At 45.7% G+C, this 18,434-nt stretch overlaps 1 protein-coding gene across 1 annotated transcript; it reads left to right on the top strand.

Annotated features, from left to right (window-relative positions):
• Nucleotides 1-4,950: 4,950 nt before the first annotated feature.
• LOC134408776 (C-signal-like) lies at nt 4,951-13,419 on the top strand. The gene is made up of 6 exons (XM_063141202.1): nt 4,951-5,119; nt 6,310-6,361; nt 9,565-9,752; nt 11,640-11,804; nt 12,029-12,139; nt 13,201-13,419. Exons 1-6 carry the CDS (start codon nt 4,970-4,972, stop codon nt 13,306-13,308), a joined length of 774 nt encoding a protein of 257 aa, XP_062997272.1. The 5' UTR covers nt 4,951-4,969; the 3' UTR covers nt 13,309-13,419.
• Nucleotides 13,420-18,434: the final 5,015 nt, after the last annotated feature.

The following is an 18,434-nucleotide window of genomic DNA, read 5'->3' on the forward strand; positions in this document are numbered from 1 at the left end:
TTCGCCTTGCAGCTTGGACTACCTCGCTCCCCTTTCCAGTGGGTTCAAAAGTTTACACAGGCTAGAAATATGAAAACTATTCCAAACTTTGCATTCAATATTATGAATATCCGTCATCTCTTGAGTCAAGCTGTGGCCAGAGAGCTCTAATGGACAGCAATTGAGTCTGGGTGAGGCTCAGCAGTCTTTAATGCTGCGGGCTTTTGAGGTGACACCCTTCCAAACCGGTCTTGTAGAGGTGTCAGTGCACCCCTCTACTTAATACTGTGAAATCCTATGGCAATTTCTGCCTGGTACGACCTCATAGAATCACAGAACAGTAAAGTTGGAAGGGGCCTATAAGGCCATCGAGTCCAACACCCTGCTCAATGCCGGAATCCACCCTAAAGCATCCCTGACAGATGGTTGTCCAGCTGCCTCTTGAGTGCCTCTAGTGAGGGAGAGCCCACGATCTCTCTTAAGTAACTGGTTCCATTGTCGTACTGCTCCAACAGTCAGGAAGTTTTTGCTGATGTCCAGCCGGAATCTGTCTTCCTGTAACTTGAACCCATTAGTCCGTGTCCTGCACTCTGGGAAGATCAAGAAGAGATCCTGGCCCTCCTCTGTGTGACAACCTTTTAAATATTTGAAGAGTGCTATCATGTCTCCCCTCAATCTTCTCTTCTCCAGGCTAAACATGCCCAGTTCTTTCAGTCTCTCTTCATAGGGCTTTGTTTCCAGACCTCTGATCATCCTCGTTGCCCTCCTCTGAACACGCTCAAGCTTGTCTGCGTCCTTCTTGAAGTGTTGTCACTGTTCCTTTGAAGTTCCATCTCTCCTCTCCAGAGCACACAGCACTTGTCCCTAGACCACAAAGAAATGCCCACTTCCTGTACACATGAGACCAGACTTCCCTCCCTGCTGCTATCCAAACAAGACAAGGTTAGTCTTACCTCGCCAAGGATGGGCACTACTACATTAGTGTTGAAAATTGATCAACATAGTTACCTGTGTGGGAGCAACGGAACCTGTTGGCTAGCCAGGTTGTATACTAAGAGACAAGAGGTGGGCTGCCTACAGTTGCTTCTTTGTTATTTCTGGTCTTCTGCAAAGTTCTGCTGATTTCAGTGTATTGTTCATATTCTTTCTTCCAAGTCTTTGCACAATGTGGAAACACGCGTTGGTTGGCTCCGTGTCCTGGACAGGTTCTACACAACTGCTTTATGATGGTATGGAAGTGCACTGACAACTGCTGGGGTCCATGACACATTCAGTGATCAGTGTGGTGTAGTGGCTAAAGTGTTGGACTTGGAGTCGGGAGATCCGGGTTCTAGGCCCCACTCAGCCATGGAAACCCACCGGGTGACTTTGGGGCAGTCACAGACTCTCAGCCCGACCCACCTCACAGGGTTGTTGTTGTGAGGATAGAAATGGAGAGGAGGAGGATTATGTACGCCGCCCCTGGGTTCCTTGGAGGAAAAAAGGCAAGATAAATGCAATAATATACCATTTCCAAACTGCTTTCAATGTGTTATATTCTGCTTGGTGTAGATTTGGCCCTGGTTATACATTAATTGGGCTCAACTTGGGCATCTTATATCTTAAAAGATAAAAGAAATTTATCTTTTCAATGCCAAAGGACATTACATTTCCCCCAGGAGCCTTGTTTCCCTGTTGGCACACATATGACATTAATGATTAACTGTATCTTGTTCTTCAGATTCCACAGTTAGCTTTTAACATACTCACACCTGTTTTCCCCTCACCCCACCCCAGTTCTTTAACCTCTGTTGTGTTTTTGGTAACCCTGCACATTTCTCCTGGTAATTTCCCTCCATTCAATCCTCAGGAACCGTTTCATACATAAGGGGTCCATGATATGATTTTATGTGGCATGAGCTTCACAACCAGGCTGAGTCGGGATTTGAACCTGGTCCCAATCCAACACTCTAACTTGTCACAAATCTCGGGAGCCAAAGATATCTGTCTGAAGCCAAGGGAAAAAAAACCAGATTTAGGGATGCGCTGAAGAATAGTCAAAGTCCTTCTGGGTTCGAGAATAGTCCAAGCTGGGTCCAGGAGCTGGCAGGAATACTACTGCTATGGGCAAGCAGAAGCAACAATTGCTTACAGCACCTGAATTGGGTTCGAGGCTTGCCTTTATGCCGAGTCTGATGGACGAGTAAGACAAGATGGGTTGAGCTGCAGCTATCTTCTGTTTGTCCGTGTGCTGGGCCCCTCCCCAAACATTCTCAGGCTTAGGGTGACCATATTTTGGAAACCAAAAAGGAGGACAATATGGCCGCCCTCAGGAGGCGTGGCCACCCCAACATGCCCACCCCCAAGGCGGGGCCAACTCACCAAGGGGGCGTGGCCTTGGTCACATGTCTAATTCTACACCTTACAATTAAGACAAAAGCATTCTACATGAAATAATAATAATAATAATAATAATAATAATAATAATAATAATAATAATAATGGTGGTTGTTAGTATATTTCTAAAGAGGTCAAGGAAGCATAAATGCCCCCCCCATTATTTTCTCCTTACAACAACCCTGTGAGGTAGGGTGGGAAATGGTGACTAGCGCCCAAGGCCACCCCTTGCACACACATATTATGTATGCAAGTAAAAGTATTGTGTTTACATACACACACACACACACACACAAACTGACACTGTATTTATGTGCAAGATTTCTATTTGTTTCTCAATTGAAAATACATAAAAATACATATAGAACACAAATCCACCATCACTGAAAACCATAAAAACAACAGTAAAAAAAATCAATGAATCTTATCATCATCATCATCATCATCATCACCATCATTATCCATTATCGTATCACCATCAACGTCATTACAAAATCATCATCATTATCACCACCCACCAAGCAACCAGCTGTCACTGGACATGAACAAAGGACTAAGCTGCAGGCCCAGGCAGGCCCCAAAATCAAGCCTCATGCGCCATGCAGCGGAGGTAAGGGATGGGCTGGCTGGCTGGAACCCCGGGCTGCTGACCCAGCGAAATCCAAGCTGCCAGACCTCGCGGCTGAGGATGGGGCGGTGGAGGGTGGCCGCACTGCAGCTGCCCCAGGCCAGTCCCCCACTCGGCCCCTGTCGCACATGCCTCCCCTGGGCATGTCCCAAGTTGCCCTCCTCGCCATCGCTCCAAAGGAAACGGCCGTCCCAGCTGCCCCTGGCAGACACAGGTCCAGCCCTCCTGGGGCTGCCTCTTCCCATGGTCTCCACCTGGGCCAGACAACAGAGCCGCTCATGCCATGAGGCTGAAGATCAAATGGGGTGGGATGGCTGCACTCCCAGCCACCTACCTTTCCAGTGGTGCTGCTGGTTGTTGTCTGCTGCCGCTGCCCCCTCTGCTCCCACTCTGGCTGCTGCTTCTGCACAGAATGCAGGTTAGCCAGCCGGCCGGGTCTGTAGTGCGTGCTAAATAGCGCGAGATCTTAGCTGGGCCTGGGAAGTCTTGCCAGAATCCAGAAGTCTCGCGAGACTTCCGATTTCCTGGTGAAGAAGGCTGGGCCAATGGGGAAAAGAAGGCCTACACGAACCACAGGGCTGGGCACCCCCGTTTTACCAGTGAGTTTGCCCTCAACTCTGGTTGGTCCAGTTGGCCTTCTTTTCCTGGTGGAGTCCGGACTTCTCCGGTGGGTATGGTCACGCTACTCAGCCTCAGCTGTTCTGGGTCCTCCTCCATCCCAAACAGAGGCACAATTGGGTGCGTGATTGTAGTCCAAAATATACAAAGCCCTAAGGCCTCTCTGGCCCCTCCCTCTCAGCTTTTTGGTCTAGCCGCAAACTCCATCTGGTAGCCACTTGGACTGTCCATGTTCTTGTGGAGGTAAAGGAGGTTCAGAGTCCGAGTCAGGGCCAGTTGAGGAACCTGCTGGAGTGTCTCTGCCATGCTGCTGAAGGACCTCCAGAGGTGGAGTTGCCAGAGGTGAGTCAGGCAAGTCTCTGGGTAGGGCAGGTTCAGGTTGCTCAGGATCTGTTGCCCTCCCGAAGTTCAGGCTGCCCTGGGTCATCGTCTGCCTCAGAGAGATGTTCAGCAGAAACTCTGGGTGGAAGCATGACACCAGGCTTGGTTGCGTGCTGAGCATGGAAGCAGTGAACAAGCCACAGAGCGTGTACTTGGGAAGCATCCTCCTAGGAGTGTTCTTCTGGACCATATCCCTCCCAGTCAATCAGGTATTGGAGGTGGCCCTGGGACCTGTGGGAGTCAGTAACTTGAGTCACCTCAAACTCTTCCTCTCCATCGACCATGATGGGTGGTGGGGGCCAGGAATGGGTACACAAGGGATGCGGCAGGGAGGCCAGGAGAAATAGTGACCCACGGAAAACTGGATGCACCTGGAGCAATGCCAGGAGCTGCAACTGGAACGCCACGGGGCTGATCTGCTGGGAGATAACAAAGGAATCCACATGGTGAGCATCTAAGTCCCAGGATGGGATTGCAAGAACCTGGTGGACAGCCACACCTGATCCCTCACCTTCAAAGGGGGTCCCTTCTGGTGGTACAGATCTACCTCCTCTTGTAGGCCTCCTTCGCCTGTTCCAGCTTGTCCTTCTGGATTGCCTGTACACAGCTAGCAACTCTGGTGGCAAGTTCCATGGCTGGAACTGTGGAGGGTGGCAGGACCATTGGGAAGAACCAAGGGTGACAGCCATAGTTGGCAAAGAACGGAGTCTGCTGTGCAGAGGCAAGTGCTGAGTTATAGTAGGCAAATGCCGTGAGGGGCAGGAGACCCACCCAATTGTCCTGCTGGAACCTGGCATAGCATCGCAGATATTGCTTCAGAGTCACATTAGTCCATGGCACTGGATTGTTGCCCAATAATGACTCTTAGCAAACACAAAAGCCAAACAGCTTACGCAAGCAGTTATGGATCAGCTGGAAACTAGATACTGCTTGGGCGGAGCTGGTCTAAAATATTAACAGTTGGCTGTTAATAGGCTAGCAAGAGAGATGGCAGTGCTGAAGGCAAGCAGCAGCGTCTTGGTGACTGGGTCCAGTCGAGGTATTGGCTTGGAGCTGGTCAGGCAGCTGGTGGAGAAAAGCAACCGGCCTGAATGGATCTTCGCTACCTGCCGGGACCCAGAAGGGCCACGTGCCCAGGTGAGCCCCAAGGTGGAGGCAGATGGAATTCTAGGGTGCCTTAAAGAGGCATTTAAAGTTCTCGTTCCCTGGGCACTTTTCCCAAGGCACAACAAGGCAATAAAACACATCTTCAGGGGGGCAACTATACAACCCTGCTTTGCTACCTGATTCCCCCAATAACCCCACAACTTCTCTGCTGTGATGTGGAATCAATAGAGTTACATGGCAGGGGTGGGGGGGAGTGTGGGCTATCTGGTCAGCAAAAACCACAGTGCCTTTGCTAGACAGTGGGAATTGGGAGGAAATAGAGGAACTGGGAAAATGCCCAAACCTTTGGTGGTGGTGGTGGCAACTCTATGCAACTTTGAAAGCATTTCGCAGCGCAGATAAGACGCTACAGTTCATGTAATTTCTTCATTACGTAGCATAACTGCCCTGACTTTCCCTGGAGTTTCACATTGCCATGGCGGCCATTCCTCTCAGCTTGTCAAGCCTGCCCCCTTCCCTGTTACACCCCTAGCTATGCCCACTTTCTTAAGCTGAACTGAAGCCACCATTGAGAGATGAAGAGACAATATGGTGACCAGGGCCGGGCAGAGGTAGGTCCAGTGGGTCCAGTTGGCATGGGCCTACGATTCTGAGGGGGCCTACTCCGAGTCCCCCTGGGCAAAGTTGCTTGATTTTTCTGTTGTTATTGATGAATTTGTCCAAAGAAAAGCACGTAAAGCATTTCTGAATGTGAAGAAGTGATGTCTTATATACATCTTGAATAAAAGTGCTTGCCATTACTTTTTTTATATAAATCGTTCTAGTTCATATGTATTTAGAACTGATTTAAAAAAATACTTAATGAGAAGTTTGAAATGGGGGCTACATTTCCTATCTGGCCCGGGCCTATTACCAGCTTTGCCAGGCCCTGGTGGTGACTTCAGAGCAACTGAAAAAGTTGCAGTAGAACTACGCTACAAAAAAGTGCAGTTTTGGGGGGGGGGGGAGTCAGATGTCTCTGCGAGTTGGCAGCTGCGTCATTTCAACAACAGGGTGCCACTGTGCGGCTACAATGGGGTATATTAGTGGTATAGACAAGCCCCGGGTGAGAACTGAAACCTGATGGGACTTAACTTTGTCCTGCCTTGCCTTCCTTTCACATCTCAGATAGTTCAGACCTTGATGTTGCATCCTAAATCCCTGGTTTTGGTATCTTTCAGGACTTGAGGAATTTGGCTGCCAAGTACCAGGGAGTGGAGATTGTCCAGTTGGGTATGTTCCTGTCCATCCCCTGCCCGATCTATACTAGTCAAGTTAGAACGTGTCTTACCATTTTTAAGTGTGCGTTTGGTAGTATTTCGCCACATGACGTATAGTTTGTGACATTTTATTGTTGTCTGTTCTCCAGTTTTTATTTTGAACTTCTCTGAAATAAGTTGTTCCATTTGGTATGATGTGGCCGATTTCATTGTATTAAATGGGTTTCCTGTAGTTCTTAATTAGCCAATCGCATTCCTGGGGGGCATGTTTATGTAATTTCCGCACCCAAAGTTGGAGCCGTTTTTTTCTTTCAAGCCTCTTTTTTGCAGACACTTCCAGTTTCACTTTTGGGAGGCTGCTGGCTGGATTGTTTGTAAGTGGAGGATTGTCTAGGAGAGAAGAGGAAGTGGGAGGGGAAATGGGCAGATGGGGAAATAGAACAAACGGATTTATTCTCTTAGTGTGGCCAAAAGGAATGCATTCCCATGGAAAGAGAAAAGTAAGTAAAGGTTTTAAAAACTGCAACGCTTTAAATTGTTCAAAAACAAAACGTTCAATGACTGTAAAAACAACGTTTCATATACTAGTGTAGATCCCCTCCTATACTGATGGGGACAAGAGCCCAGATTTGATACAAGAGCTGAGGTTCTTCCAGACTCTTTTTTGGGGGAAGATGTAAGCTTCCCATTTGTAGTGCTTAGTCCTCATGTCTCTTGGCCAGGTTGCAGTCATGTTCCTGGGACTTGAGAACAAAAGCACCTTCCTGCTCATATTCTCCAGGAACTAGTTCTGACATGCTTCCTCTGTTACTGGAAGTAGCATATCGCCGATGAAGGTAGCGGGTAGTCATCATGACTAGTTCCCTTGATAGCCTTATCCTTCACGAATTTGTGTAACCCCTTTCAAAGCCATTCAAGATGGTGGCCATCACTACATCTAGTAGTGGTGAGTTCCATAGTTTAACTATGCCCTGAGTGAAGAAGTCCTTCTGTTTATCTGTCCTGGATCTCCCAACAATCAACTTCATGGAAGGACCCCACTGGTTCTAGTACTATGAGAGAGGGAGAGAAAGAAAAGATTTCCTATCCATTTTCTCCATACTACGCATAATATTGTACACCTCTATCATATATCCCCCTACTTGGCTTTTTTCTAAGCTAAATACCACAACTAAAACCATGCACTACCCAAGGCACACTGACAATATGATATTTGCCATGGCCGTTTCAAAAAGGTCGGTGCTTGAACTCTACATCTTCTTGTTTGGGAACTTTGGGAGGTTGACATTATTTTAATGTTAACTTCTAAAACTTATCTTAAAAAATGGGGGGAGTTAAAATCCCTCCCCCATTGCTGCAGTGTTTGCAAATCATCTGAAGCCAATGGCCAGAGCTGCAGATATTGGTAGCATCTTTTAAAATCCATTCAAACAGTCCTTGATTACTTTGTTTATATGCTGAACTGAAGATGAATCGTTATTCCATTGTAGGAGATTATTGTTGTTCCTTACCATTTATTTTGAGAAACCTAGCACACATCGTTGGAATTCCTTCTCTCTTTAAAAGTATGATTGGCCATCGCTATTACTCATATATTTCCCCTATATGAAAGCAAACTCTCTAAACAAACTGTGCATCCTTTAAGTTATTGCTGGACAATATCCCTCTGTGTCATTGAATAGCAGTAATATTTATTTATTTATTTATTTATTTATTGCATTTATATAGTGCCCCATAGCCGAAGTTGTCTGGGCAGTTTACAAAGATTAAAACAGCTTACTGGACAACTGTTGAATTGAACAGATATTGCTCATGATATAAGGCTCGGTACTGTAGAATGTGCTTAATAAAATAATATGAACAACTTCCTATTGCAGTGCTTGAAGACACAGGTATTTATAGAGAACTATCCTTTTTTAAAGCGTGTGTAAGATGAAATTCATGTTTTCTCCATGGAAAGATGGTATTTGAAGAAAAAGCCTGAAATACCTTTGATTGTGCTTTAGTGTAAGATTGCTTTGGAGGTGTGACTGGCACCCAAGGAAATTGGCTTCTGGGATAAATGATAGTACTGGCTGTACTCTGGACTTTGCTCCGGTAATCATAATCTGTTACTGCTAGATTAATGTGTGAACAGCTTACTGGACAACTATTGAATTCTACAGATATTGCTCATGATATAAGGCCCTGTACTGTAGAACATGCTTAATAAAATGAAATTTAAAAGAGATGTTGGCCATCATTACATCTAGTAGCAGTGAGTTCCATAGCTCAACTGTGCCCTGTATGAAGACGTCTTTCTCTTTCTCTGTCTTGAATCTCCCACCAATCAGCTTCATGGGATGACCACTTTGGGTTCTAGTATTATGAGAGAGGGAGAAACATGGCTTCCTATTCACTTTCTCCACACTATGCATAATATTGTGCACCTCTGTCATATCTCCCTCTACTCACAGAGTCCCAGACTTTGTAAGCATTCCTCCTAGGGAAGAAACACCTGCCCTGTCTTGAGCTCGTTGGAGGAAGGGCAGGAAATAAATCTAATACATAAAGCAAAACAGTGCATGGCACACAGTCAGCTAACTATGGCAGGCAGACGGCAGGGCTCGTTCCTGGCTCACTTGCACCACGTTAAACATATTTCTCTTTGCTGCTGTAGACACTTCTGACCCACCCAGCATCAGGGCTGTTGCAGCCAGAGTCGCTGAGCGGCTGAAAGGAGCTGGGTTGAATCTGCTGATAAACAATGCAGGGATTGCAAAGTTTAAGAGTCTGGAATCTGAGACACCAGAGGACATGATTGAGGTGTACAAGACCATAGTTATCTAACTATGGCAGGCAGCCTGCAGGGCTATGAGCTTCATCAGATGTGGGGTGGGGAATTGCAGTTCCCTACCGTCGCTTCTCTGCCTCTGCTCCTGTCCCTCAATACTTCCTCTTTCTACCAGGGAAAGAAAGAGGAAGTAAACAGACAACGTGGCCCATTCAGGGGCTGTTTTCATTGCACACAGCAGGAAATGGTGGCACATCCCATTTTTAAAAAAGTCGGCTTAAAAGGGGTCCATTTTGTGACAGAAAACAGGCTAGAAGGAGGGAGGTGCATGGGAGACGGATGACCTAATCTAAATCATGTGCGAACATCCGTAAATGGGCAGTGCCGAGCATGTGATAAAATGCTCTATATCACATTAAACATCTTTCTCTTCCCTGCTGTAGACACCACCGACCCATTCAGCATCAGGGCTGCTGCAGCCAGAGTCACCGAGCGGCTGAAAGGAGCAGGGTTGAATCTGCTGATAAACAATGCAGGGACTGTAAAGCCAAATACTCTGGAATCCGAGACACCAGAGGACATGATTGAGGTGTACAAGACCAACGTGATTGGGCCGTTGGTGATGAGCCAGGTAAGGCCATGCTGTGGTCCCTTCATCACAGGAACATCTCATCACGTTGCAAAGCCTTAACCTTCATGTAGGGTGACCATATGACCGTATTTGCCCGGTTTCTTGGTGCAAACCGGAAAATCTGGGAGGGGGAAGGGAAATCCGGATTTTTTACAAAAAGCAGCTCTAACGGGAATTAACAAAAATGCTTATAACTCCGTCACTTTTTAAGATAAAGACATGAAACTTGGCACAATGGTAGCTCTTAGGAAGGGCTTTAGTCATACCAAATTTGAAACAGATCTGTTCATCCACTGATTTTTTAGGAATTTTTTAAAAATTAAGGTTTTAAAATTATTATTTTTAAAATCATCATTTTTAAAGATAAAGAGATGAAACTTTGCACCATGAAAGGACTTAGGTAGAGCTTTAGCCACACCAAATTTGAAACAGATCCGTTCATCCATTAATTTTTTAGGAATTTTTTAAAAATTGGGGTTTAAAATTATTATTTTTAAAATCATCATTTTTAAAGATAAAGCAATGAAACTTTGTACCATGATAGGATTTAGGTAGAGCTTTAGCCACACCAAATTTGAAAGAGATCCGTTCATCCATTGATTTTTTAGGAATTTTTTTAAAAAATGAGGTTTTAAAATTATTATTTTTTAAACTGCCATTTTTAAAGATAAAGAGCTGAAAGTTGGCACCATGATAGCTTTTAGGTAGAGCTTTAGCCATACCAAATTTGAAACAGATCTAGGGCCAGTAGCAAACCCTGTTAACAACAACAGCAGCTTGCAATGAGTGAAGATACAGTCAGAAAAAATATTTGAGGGAAGGGGAGAATGTAACACCTTTTATACTGTTGTTTTTATACTGTTTTTATGTTTTTTAAATTTTTGTATACTTTTAATGTTTACTATTTTAAATTGTTGTAAACCGCCCAGAGAGCTTCGGCTGTGGGGCGGTATATAAATGTAATAAAATAAATAAATAAATAAATAAATAAATAAATAAATAAATAAATAAATAAAATAACACAAAGAGTATAGCAAAAGCTTCAAAGTACAGCAAAACCTACAAAAGTAGGAGTGAGTGAAGTTAATTTCAGATACATTGAATCTCTCACTTGTTCTTTATTTCAGTGATTTTAACATTAAGATGTTATGAAGAAGAGATTTGTCTGAAATGTGTGCTGTAAAATCAGACGTGACCAAGGCTATGTTCGGGTGGGCACGCCCCCTTGGTGCTGGACACGCCCCCTTGGGGGCGACCATGTTGTCCTCCTTTTTGTTTTCCAAAATATGGTCACCCTACCTTCATGGTGCTTCACAGGCAGGGTGGATTTCCCCCTAGTTAAGTGTATTGTGCCTTTAATCACTGTATAGCAGACAACCGGTCAACAGAGGCAGCATCCCTAGTTAGTGAGGTAGTGGAGACTTACCCCTGTTTACCCAGAATTTCACAAATGGCAAGAAAACTCTGTCATACTCTGCTGTTGGTGATGAGCCAGGTAAGGCCATGCTGTGGTCCCTTCATTACAGGAACATCTCATCATGGTGCAAAGCCCTTTGGAGAGTAGGTGGACTTCGTGGCGGTTCATGACGATGGATTCAAAGGCAGAGCTAATTTTCCCCACCCTGAGTTAACTGTAATGCACTTTTTATAATGGTATAACAGACAGGCGTTTAACAGGTGCAGCTTCCCTAGTTAATGAGGTGCTGAAAGCTCACACTTCTTATTCCAGAATTGTACAAATGACAAGAAAACTCTGGCATGTTCTGGTGAGGTACTACTGGGCTACCATTTGCACTCACATGGTAGCCTTCGAACGGGTGAAGAGAAGCCCAGTCCTCTCTCCAGAGAGTTTGTGGCTGTCCTTGAATCTTTCCTCTCCTTCTGCAGGCGTTCCTGCCCTTGCTGAGGAAGGCAGCTCAGGAAAAAAACCAGGAAGGGATGAGCTGCAGCAAAGCAGCCATTGTCAACATATCCAGTGAAGCCGGCTCCATCACAAATATGTATTTGTGGAAACAGGAATCAGGACAGGTCATCAATTACCGTTGCAGCAAGGTATAGAATATCACTGGTTCAATGGTAAAGTATTGGCTTTGTTGATATGATAATGCTCTTGGACCCCAATTCTCTGGGTGGGGAGAACTCCAGAATTCCAGAGGGAACCCCACCATGGTTTCATTATTCAAGGTTGTGTTTTCAATTCCAAATCACATGTTCACCCTCTAAAGGGGCCCATCATATCCTTCACCTCCATCCCTCTGCTTTGTCCTCCCTCCTAGGCTGCCCTGAACATGCTCACACGGTGCCAGTCCCTGGGATTTGCCAAAGATGAGATTCTGTGCATTTCGTTGCATCCTGGGTGGTTACAGACAGAAATGGGAAATGGACCGGTAAGTGGCTCAAAATAGAATCTCATTTCCAGAGGTCATCCCATTTATTATTATTATTATTATTATTATTATTATTATTATTATTATTATTTTATAACTTTGTTTTATTTAATTATTGTGCACAATGCAATGAGCTTATACTCAAAAATACAACAAAGGTCAATTATTCAAATAAAATAAAAATAAACCATGTTCCCATTAACAGGAGAATGTTCTTAGAACACCTCTCATTTCATTAGATCCCTCCAGAATGACATTTGGAGTTAAGGGGGCTTATAGGCCACCATCCCTTTGTCCACAAACGCAATGAAGGGTAACCAGGTTTCCATGCGGTGGTCCTGTTTGGCCACCCCTCTCAGAACTCTGCCACAGTGGGTTGGTCCCTCTGAAAGTGAAGCCGTCCTGCAACGTACAGCCAGCACCTGCTATAGGAGCACAGCAAGCAACAAAAGCAGGATTACTTCACAGTGTGGCAAGTTGCCCCTTACATTGAGCTTTATCACACCAGCGTTATACTGTGCAATCACTGCGAATTGCGTGCAAAGGACTCTGAAGTTTTCCATCTTACAATCTGCTTTGATTGTGAAATACTCCCATGCATCCTGCTTTAATTGTGCTTCAAAGGCAAAAGCCTCGCTGTATTTTGCTACTAGTTTTTGAGCGTATCATTTGCTGTTTTCTGAGCGGCCACTGGGGTGCAGCAGCAGGATTTGAAGGAAAATTAAACAAATGCTTACATCTGCGTAAGTTTAAATGGTAATAAACCATATCTCTGTTTTCACTCCTTGGCCTCTGGCCTTTTTGGTTTCCTTCTTGGGGTTCCTTCCTTTTTGGGCTTCTGTGAATTGTCCTACCATTTGTTATTAAATCTCCATTGTGTGCACCAATGAAGGTACACATACAGTCAGCAGACTCAAAAAAGAGTGAGAGACCTGCAAGAAAGGAAACTGGGAAAGCAGCACGGCCAAGGTGTTACGCTCTTGGTGGATGATACCCATGTTTTGTCACTCTTGTTTTCCACTCTACAAATCCTTGTGTCACTCACCTCTTCTTCTTTCCAGACAAAAGTGGACGAAGGTGTGCGGGCCATCCTGAACACACTGGCCTCTCTCTCTGAGAAAGACAGTGGCACATTTGTGAACTGGGAAGGGAAAGTCATTCCCTGGTGAGACACTCAACTTTTGACTTGTCTTTACTTCAGGAGGAGCTCCTTGCTCAGGGTAAGGCGAATGCCTGAAGGGCCGAGCCTTTGACTGCAATAAATTCACCTCCTGCTGAAACGCGTTCAAGTCTCTCTTCATTCCAGCTGCCCTGTGTGCTGAGATTCCTCCCAGTTGAGTTATATCTCACTGTGTTATTTGTTTTTGAACAGTGCAAGTCTTATCTCTCTCTTCTTCGGCCACAGTTGTGCAAATCAGCATTCTTGAACACAGATTCCAAGCGGAGGGCAATGAACATAGAATGAGAAATGGTGGGGATAGGTTATTAGCTTGTGTGACAAAATCGCAATGCTTTGCCACGTTGTATCTGTATTGGGGTGACCATATGAAAAGGAGGACAGGGCTCCAGTATCTCTAACAATTGTATTGCAAAGGGAATTTCAGCAGGTGTCATTTGCATGCATGCAGCACCTGGTGAAATTCCCTTTTCATCACAGCAGTTAAAGCTGCAGGAGCCGTGCCCTCTTTTGTAGAGCTAGACTAGAGTGACCTGATATAAAAAAATACCATCAATTCCGATGTTCCCTCCCCCTCTGACAAAGACAAAGCTCCCAGAGGTGGGGAGGATGATCTCTGAGCCTGCGCCTCCTGTCTGATAAGTTCCTGGGAAGATTCCTCCTTGACTCCAGAGTCTTGGAGAATTTCCCTCTCCGCTTCCTGACTCAGCTGGTCTTCTTCTTCTCCTCCTTCTCCTCCGAGTCCAATTCAGGGTACACACCAGGGAGACCTGGCATGATCCTGAAAGGTATTGCCAGCTCACTGCTGCCACTTGAGGATTTTTCTTCCTTTATCCTATATCAGGGATGGGCCACACCCAGGTCACAGGTCTCCCACCCCATTGGAGCCCCTGCCAACCCCCCCTTAACACCCACTGCCACGACACAGGCTCTGAACAACAGACCGGGCCGCGGACACTCCCTGCTCAAGCCAAGCACCACTGCTTGATACGCCTGAGGCGAGGGACAAATACCACCTTTCTCCAAATTATGTGGAGAAAGGGGTTAAATGGAGAAGGATTTCAATATATAAAATAATACGCTGTGAGTTATATGTGCTGAGGTGAATTACTGTCCGAATGGGTGCTAAATGTATAAACTTCAGATGATGAATGCCAAACAGACACGTGGGATTTTTGTGGTAGTTAAAACAAAATGATTAAAATTTATTTTTAAAAGTTCACAAGCTTTGTTTCAAATTAAAACATTTAAAAACTTTTTTGAAACCTTTCATCCAATCCTTTCAGTCATTCACATACACGCTTTCCTTTCTCTCACACAATCACTCTTGAATTTTATTATCACTATTGTTTATTATACACAAACTGTCTATCTGCACCTCACCCTCACAAAACACGACTCTCTATACTGAACCTCAAACTCTCCAAAACCCAAGTACTCTACACACAGAGAGCTAAAGCACTAAACGCTAAAGACTCTAAGAATACCTAAAAGTCCCCCACAATCCCCTCAGTCATTCCCTTATATATCACTTCTCCCCCCTCCTCAGACATTCTAACTCCACCCACTCAGGTCAACATTCTAAGCATGACACACTTACCAATTCCAGACATACATTAGCGAAACAGCACACCCACACACCCACCAAATAGTTTTAAAATGTGGGTTTTTTTACCATCAAAAAATGGTGACTGGAAAACTACAGAGCACCAAAAAGGTCAAATCTAACTTTTTTGCAAACAAGCTAAATTTGACCCTTTTAATGCTCTGTAGTGCTCCAAAGTGCTTTTTCTGTTAATTTTTTAAAAATAATTTTTTGGGAGATTGGGGCCTGGGAGGGGGGCACGGTGGCCCCTGGTCCTCCTGCCCTATACTCTCAGGAATACCAGGTCAATGATGTTGCTACTATATAAACTGTTCATGTGGATACTGATTTCTACTATGCCACATTGTTTAAATGATAATGTGTTGCTTTCCTTCTTAACAGCAATTCACTTTTTTCAATGAGAAGTAAAATAATAAATAAGAACACCCAAAGACATCTAACTCCTTTCCCCCTCAATTACCCAGCTTCCAACTGTCCTAACAGGTTTTAGGATCCCAGTGACTCATCCCAATGCAGTAAAGAACCCAATTGACATTCTACCATAAGTACAGTTAATCCCACCAATAAATAAAAGATGCCCTACTGAACTTTAGGAAAAGCAACTTTTCCATGTCACCACACCCTCGGTCTCATTAAATGCAGCCGGCATCTTATTTGTAGGGGGAAATGTGGAGAATATTCTCATACGAACAGCCATGCTGAATGAAACCAAAGTTCTATCTATTCCAGTGGTGCCCAAAGTGGGCGGTACCGCCCCCTTGGGGGCGGTGGGATTGCATAGGGGGGCGTTAAGAGGCAAAGGGACGGCAGGGGGCACTAAGAGGCAAAGGGGCGGCAGGGGGCGCTCGAGGTGGTCTCTCCAGAAGGGCCTAAAACCCAGGGACCAAGCAGGAAAGAAGGGCAAATTCAGCTGCTCTCTGCACACCGCTCCTGCTCAGGAAGGACTTTCTCACTCACGCAGCCGCTCTCTCCTCCTATCTCAAGCTCACAACGGCCTCACCAGAAGTAGGGGGTGGGGGAAGCGCCCACATGAGGCAGCAGAGCAGGAAACAGCAGTGAATTCAGCTACTCTGCCCACTCCTCTCCTGCCTAGGAGGGCCCTGGCCTTCTTTCCTGCTGGAACCACCGCCGCTCCCTCCCTCCCTCCCTCCCTCCCTCAGCCAGAGCTGCTCCCTCCTACAAGCTGCCCTGGCAGACCTCTCACGATAGTTGCTGCACGAGGCAGGAGCAGCAGCCCTGCGGTGGAGAGGAAGGAGCACATGGAGGACGCGGGCGGCAGAGCAGCTGCCGAAAACATCGGCCGGCAGGCTGGGTGGGGAGCAGGACTGCTTGTGCTGCTGCAAGGTATCCCCAGGGTCCCTTCCCCCATCAGGAGTTGCAGATTGGGGCCATCTCCCCTCTGAGCTGCTGCCCTCCTGTCCTAATCAGCCCGGCAGCTGATTTATAAAGGTAGTATGACATTGTCAGTTCTATTTTCAATTCCTTTTCTAATTATGGCCAACACAGCCTCTTTATTGTGTGAGCTGCTTGATTCCTCTGACAACACAAGTCCACTGCAATTGTTGTGGCCCAAACATTACGAAGTCGCTTCTTACTGTCTAACACATGTTTATTGACAGAAAGGGTGGCATTTACATTGCAATGGGAGATGACCTTATCCTTTTGCCAAGGAAATTCTTCTCTGAGGCTTTCTGGGTGCGTCAGCTTTATTAGTCAATTCGACAAGAAAACAGAGCATGCGCAGAAAGCTGTCTGCAACAGCGGAAATCTCTAGCTAACCACAACTTTCCTGACTTGTTACCAAGGCAACTGGATGAAAGAGGAAATTCTGCCTTACCACAAACCTTTTCCACAGAAGCGAGCTACCAGTTTCTGTAGGTGTGGGTGGAACACAGACAGTTTAAACGGTTGTTCAGACTTTTCTTGGTGTCCATTCTTGGAGCTCAACTCTGGGTAATTCCACATTCAGTTCCTCCCACAGGGCATGCTTATGATAGTTGGCTCCTGAGTGACCTTAGATTATCTATCCAGAATTAGGCCTGATAGAACATGTCAAAAATAAAGGGAACAGATTAGTTAAGGGCTCTCTTTAGTCATTGCCTAGGAAGAGTCTGGAGAAACTGGACATGTTCAACCCCTGGGGAGGAGAGTTCATAGAAGGCAGAAAATGGTACTTTAGAAGGTAGAAAGAATCTGCCTGAAAGCCAGGGGTTTCTACATAGGGCGGCCACTTATGAATCTCCCCCCACACACACACACACACAAAAAAACAAGGAAATACATCACCCGGAAAAAAAAGGAAAACAAAAGAAGACACTGATATGAATAAAACCGGCATATGCTTGTTATGGAAAAATAACTGATTTCCCACTACTCCCTTCGCCCATCTCTTCTCTCCCGTCCTTCTTCCAAAATCCCTCATTTCCCTTTCCCAAAATGCCACCCTTGGGTGATTTCTAAGTGATTTAGATGAGTAGAATAGACCCCCTACTCCCAGGTAGGAGAGAAAAGTCCCATTTACCTATTTGGGTAAGGTCGCTTACTCAGGGGTAAGGACGAGCTCTAGCCGCTGGTTAAATCACCAGGCACTTGACACACACACACACACACACACACACCCCTCTTATTTCCTTTCCCCACAGCTCAGTGGGAAACCAGGGAGAGAAATAAGAGGTGGGAGGCTCACCCATCAAGAGGAATGTCAGGCGCCAAGGGAGGGTGAAGCAGGAAGGTTTCTGCCACGTAGGCAAGGTGGGACAGGAATGTCCCAGGGGACATTGCGAGGGGGGGAACCAGGGAGGGAGTGGTGGACAGGGATTAGTTAAAGACAATGGAATACGTGACAGGAAGGTCCCAGGATTCATTACTAAGGGAATCATGTGATAATGGAGTTTGCAAAGTCAATAGGGTCTCTCACCCATCTGGGCATGTCAAGAAAACAGGGAGGAGGATCAGCTGTGACGATCTGAGCAAGCAACCAATTGGAAAGGAAAGGAACCTCTCGTGCAAGCACTGAGTCATTACTGACTCTTGGAGGGACGCCAGCTTTCGCTGACGTTTTCTTGGCAGGCCTTATAGCGGGGTGGTTTGCCGTTGCCTTCCCCGGCCATTGTTACCTTTCCCCCAGCTAACTGGGTACTCATTTTACCGACCTCGGGAGGATGGAAGGCTGAGTCGACCCGAGCCAGCTGCCTGAAACCAGCTTCCGCTGGGATCGAACTCAGGCCGTGGGGAGAGTTTCAGCTGCAGAAACTGCTGCTTTACCGCTCTGCGCCACACGAGGCTCAAGCAACCCATTATTTGCATACAATGTTTCCCCCCTGTATAAAATGAAATGTAAACTTCTGTTCTGGGCCTTTTCCCTTACATTGACAAGGGAGAGGGACCTTTGTACGAAGAGATTTTTGGTACCTGAGGTGGAAATAAACTTTCCTTTTGAAACTGCATCCGGATGCCTTTTTATAACACGCTCATTGAGATGTATAGATGCAAATTTAGAAATAACTATTATA

This window comes from Elgaria multicarinata, chromosome 14 (assembly GCF_023053635.1).
Source record: "Elgaria multicarinata webbii isolate HBS135686 ecotype San Diego chromosome 14, rElgMul1.1.pri, whole genome shotgun sequence".
Classification (NCBI taxonomy): Eukaryota; Metazoa; Chordata; class Lepidosauria; order Squamata; family Anguidae; genus Elgaria; species Elgaria multicarinata.

Excerpts from the sequence above, each read along its gene's own strand:
- LOC134408776 (XM_063141202.1), top strand. The coding sequence starts at position 4,970 with ATGGCAGTGCTGAAGGCAAGCAGCAGCGTCTTGGTGACTGGGTCCAGT. Across the intron at positions 5,120-6,309 it reads CAGAAGGGCCACGTGCCCAG|GACTTGAGGAATTTGGCTGC; the intron begins GTGAGCCCCAAG and ends GGTATCTTTCAG. Across the intron at positions 11,805-12,028 it reads TCAATTACCGTTGCAGCAAG|GCTGCCCTGAACATGCTCAC; the intron begins GTATAGAATATC and ends CCTCCCTCCTAG.